Raw genomic sequence first — 4,073 nt, 5'->3', positions numbered from 1 at the left:
TAGTAACACGGCAGGCTGCAGGTAATCGTTTGTAGATATAAAAGGCTCATTCTAAGGTAACAAAAACATAATGATTCTTATCTTCAGGTGATTATTTACAAATGAAAGCATAATTATGCATATTATATTCCATTTCTGGCTACACACTGGACGTTAGAGTTAAATGTGTTATTTCTTTGCAAAACTAACATTCTTGCAAGCAATCAGGACACGTTCTGATTTTTTTATGCGTTCTGACTTGCATGAAATCATTTTTGTAACAGCTGTAACCATCAAGCTCATCAAGAGACAAATGACTAAAGCCACTTCCTTCCTTGTGAATGTTCATGTTAGAGAGATAAGAATCATGTCTGTTGATTCAGGCCATGAAGAAGAATAGCTGAGGGTTTCAGCTATTCTCAGTCTCAACTAAGTGTTAATCAATAGAACAGGAAAAAAAACAACAACAGAAAACATCCCTCCAGCTCCCAGAAGCCGAGCAAAATTTTGAACATAAGTCTAAACACAACCTCACACCCAACCCTGTCAGTTCTGGGCCGTCACAAACTACAAACAAAACGTCACTGGTCACCTTGCTGAAGGACTGACGGTTCTGCTTCTCCTCCGTCACGCTCTTGGTCATCCACTGCTGATTGCCACTCAGCTGGTCGTCCCCTTTGATTTCCAGAAACTTCACCTCCTCTTTGCCCCTGTTCCGTTTCCCTTGCAGCCGCATGAACTGAAGTACAGGAAGAAAACGCTCACATGAACAACATTCTCAACCTGGCTTTAAGGTCATACAGTCGTACTTTTTGAACTAGGAGCTACTATTTAACCTAAATCAGGGGAATCAAACAGTCAAACAAAAGCAAAAAAAAACAATACAATATTCTTCTTACCGCTTCATCATCAAACATGGCAGACTGTCCAGGCTCTTCAGCCTCTGCCAGTCCAGGGTTAGGATCTTGGTAGTATGGCTCATTATAATAACCCTGTAAAAGGAGAAAATGTTTGGGATGTCACTTAAATTCATGTTTCATTTTTGTTGGTTTATATCTCTTTAATGTCTACAGTCGAACATCGTCTACCATAGTTCAAGCAGTTAGCTTTACTGGGATACTAGCAGCCCTTCTATGCACTAGAGACTAATGGACATTGTGCATGGTTAATGTTTGTGTATGGCAGAACAAAGATGTCTGTGCAAACACATGACCTGGTGCTCTGTAGCTCTGTGTTCATCTGTGGTATTTATGGATATTAAAGTGTTCTTCTGTTTGTAAAATTAACATCTATACTGTAAGTCCAATCAGTATCACTTGAACATTATTCAATGTGACTGAATAATGTTCAAGTGCGTGCACGCCTCAACCGATGAAGGATCTAACGATTGTTAATAAGATAATAAGAATAATGTAAGTACATTTAAACATAGTCAGTGTAATGTGAATCTAAAGTCATATAGCTGACATGTGCACAGAGTACAATGTACTGAATGAGTCATGATTACCGGAGGGAGAGCTTCTGGGCCTGCCATGGGCTGTTGATACTGAGGATATTGACCTCCCCACGCACCAGCTCCTTCATTGTTCCCCCCAAAGTCGAGTGGTGCGTCTGACTGACCGGGCTCATCCGCAGGTGAAAAAGGAATAGGATCTGCGGGGGCTACGGGTGCGGGGGCTACGGGTGCGGGGGCTACAGGTTCGGGGTCTAAGCTTGGGACGACTGCGGGGAGAGGCTGCGGGCTCTCGCCCAGAGAAAAGTAGTTCTGTGGGGTTATGTCCTCCTCGTTATCCTGGTCGTCAGTGGCTATTTGTCTAGCCAGCTGCAGGGCGGCGGACTTTGCTGCAGCTTTGATGGCAGAGGGGGACGCGCTAGAACCAAGCAGACCCTGAGCTGGCGTCCCAGGTTTGGGTCCTTTGGGTTCTTGGCGCTTGGTGAGTGTGTGAGGAATCAGGGGTCTATCCATCTCCTTCACTGTCAGATTTTTGGGTTGTGGTAGAAGGGAGGACAGGCCTGAACCTGCACCCTGGAAGAGGCAAGAGATCGGGATGGAAATGTGCACATGCAAAACACACTGGATGCTGGTTAAACTCTCTTTTATCATGTGTACACAGTCCTATGAAATGATTATGAAAAGGTCGCACTACACAGCTGAATTCTTCCTGTTTTGTCGGGAGATGAGGTAACATTTTATTCTGTCATCTGTGAAAGAGATTTTTACCTGAGGTTGTAGCTTTTTCTTTGCTGGTTCATCATCATCAGAGTCTGACTACGGACAAGAAAATCATAGATAAGCAAACACAACCTGACTACATACCAGAGGAGCGACAGTATTCATAAGCAAACTGCTGAATGAGACACAAAACTCACATCCCGTCTCTGGATCTGTGGCACTGTGATCTTGACGGGCTCTGTCCGCTTCCTCGGCTTCGGCAGACTAGAAAATAAGCCTCCTCTCGATGGCTGCGGGTATAAGTCATCGTTTGACGTGCTGTCCCCTGCTGAAGGCTTCACTTTTGTCTCCTTGCTTGGTCCATAGCTCCCTCCTGTCGACCCAGGCTTTTTAGGAGCAGGCAGCCGAGAGAAGAGTCCTCCTGCGCTGACTCTGGTTTCCTCCGAGTCACTATCATCACTGCTGCCGTAGGCGACTAGAGACATGTTTGCGGGTGTGATTAAAGATTATTAATCTGCAGCAACTCGTGGACATGGAGAACCACTTCACTTGCCCTTGATTTGCTCTCAAGAAGCCGCAAGTCACGCTTTTTCCACGACTTTAATTAAAAGGTAGGGTAATGTTTCAATCAATATAGCCACACAGAGACTAAATTAATAATCGGAGGAGCTGTAGTGTCGTTATAAAAACCCCAGCAGGTTAAAAAAGGGGCCTCGGAGTGAGCTGAGAAAATGAAAGGACTGCCCCAACTACACGGCGCTAGCTAATGTGAGCTAGGCCGCCACAGCAACGATATCAGCCTTACGGAGCTTTTCTTGTTCAGTCAAATTAATAATAATTCGTCTCGGGTCTGTTACTGCACACGATACAGCAGTGGGTGATGCAGCAGCTGTGTTTAACGCCGAGAAACCGGAGCTTTTTTTAGTCCCGAGACTCCAAAACATTCGCCTCCATCGTTTATTATTGAAGAAACGCCTATTGCGCAACTTTCTGCGCAGCTTTTTCTTCTTCTGTTTGTTATCAGGAGGCTCTCACAGCGCCCCTAAAGGACCGAGTGGGTACACACATCACTCAGGATCAGATGTGTTGTCAAGTAGGTTTTCTTTTCGGTGCACAACAGTAAACACTGTAAAATAAAATAAAATTAAAATATGGAAAATATTATAAAAAAAGAGCCATACAGTGCTCGAATGTGCTAAATCATTTTACATTGAATTTGTGGGTTTAAAAAAATGGGGGAGTCCAAATTCTTCAATTAAAGTCGTACATGATGCGTGTATTACAAGCGGACTCCAGTTTGTTTAGACTTGATGTGTTTGAATCTAGCAACTTTTAGGCCAACACAATTATAAATGAGCAAAGACACAATTTTATTCCTGCCAGTGTGAGCAAGGCTTTGAAAGACCGAAAGAAAGGATGATGGATCAGTTAAGTAAATATTGAAAATGTCTAATTTCTTTTGAGGATAGTGAGGAGTATGTTAGGGGAACTCCTAACCTCAATATGTTTTTAACTCTAGCTACGGCCCTGTTGATGATCCACCCTAATTGTCTACTATTGGAAAAGCAATTAAGGTTTTAAATTAAAGTATAACGCTTGATTATAATTTCTCCAGAAAAACAAATCAAGAGAAAATAAAGTGGCAGTCTGATTACCTTTCTTAACTTGCATATAATCCAAGAACATAAAAACACACAGCCTCATCTCTCCTTATTGTCTTTATTTTTCATCCATGTATAGCACAACAATCCTGATACTGCATATATATCCAAAAGCATGTGCAGATGGCCAAAAGCTGATATCATGCATGTTTTTCATGGTTTTCTGGCATGCCCCACCTTCAGAAGCCGACCAATTAAGTACCAATTAAGGAAAAATCTTCCTGCTATAACATATACTAAAATGATAGACAACTGGAAAC

At 42.8% G+C, this 4,073-nt stretch overlaps 1 protein-coding gene across 1 annotated transcript in view; it reads right to left on the bottom strand.

Moving 5' to 3' along the window:
• Positions 1-3,147, bottom strand: part of prcc (proline rich mitotic checkpoint control factor) — a 6,243-nt gene extending 3,096 nt beyond the window's left edge. Inside the window, exons 1-5 of the mRNA XM_035681161.1 lie at positions 2,350-3,147; positions 2,201-2,248; positions 1,487-2,005; positions 879-971; positions 572-718 (exon numbers count right to left, since the gene is read on the bottom strand). Of these exons, the coding sequence (XP_035537054.1) occupies positions 572-718; positions 879-971; positions 1,487-2,005; positions 2,201-2,248; positions 2,350-2,637 (1,095 nt within the window). The 5' untranslated portion in view covers positions 2,638-3,147. The remainder of the gene's footprint in view (positions 1-571; positions 719-878; positions 972-1,486; positions 2,006-2,200; positions 2,249-2,349) is intronic.
• Positions 3,148-4,073: the final 926 nt, after the last annotated feature.

This window comes from Morone saxatilis, unplaced genomic scaffold (assembly GCF_004916995.1).
Source record: "Morone saxatilis isolate NCDOM2014 unplaced genomic scaffold, NCSU_SB_2.0 Contig9, whole genome shotgun sequence".
NCBI classification, from domain to species: domain Eukaryota; kingdom Metazoa; phylum Chordata; class Actinopteri; family Moronidae; genus Morone; species Morone saxatilis.
Note: the sequence above shows the minus strand (reverse complement) of the source record. Positions and strands in the feature narration are given on the sequence as shown.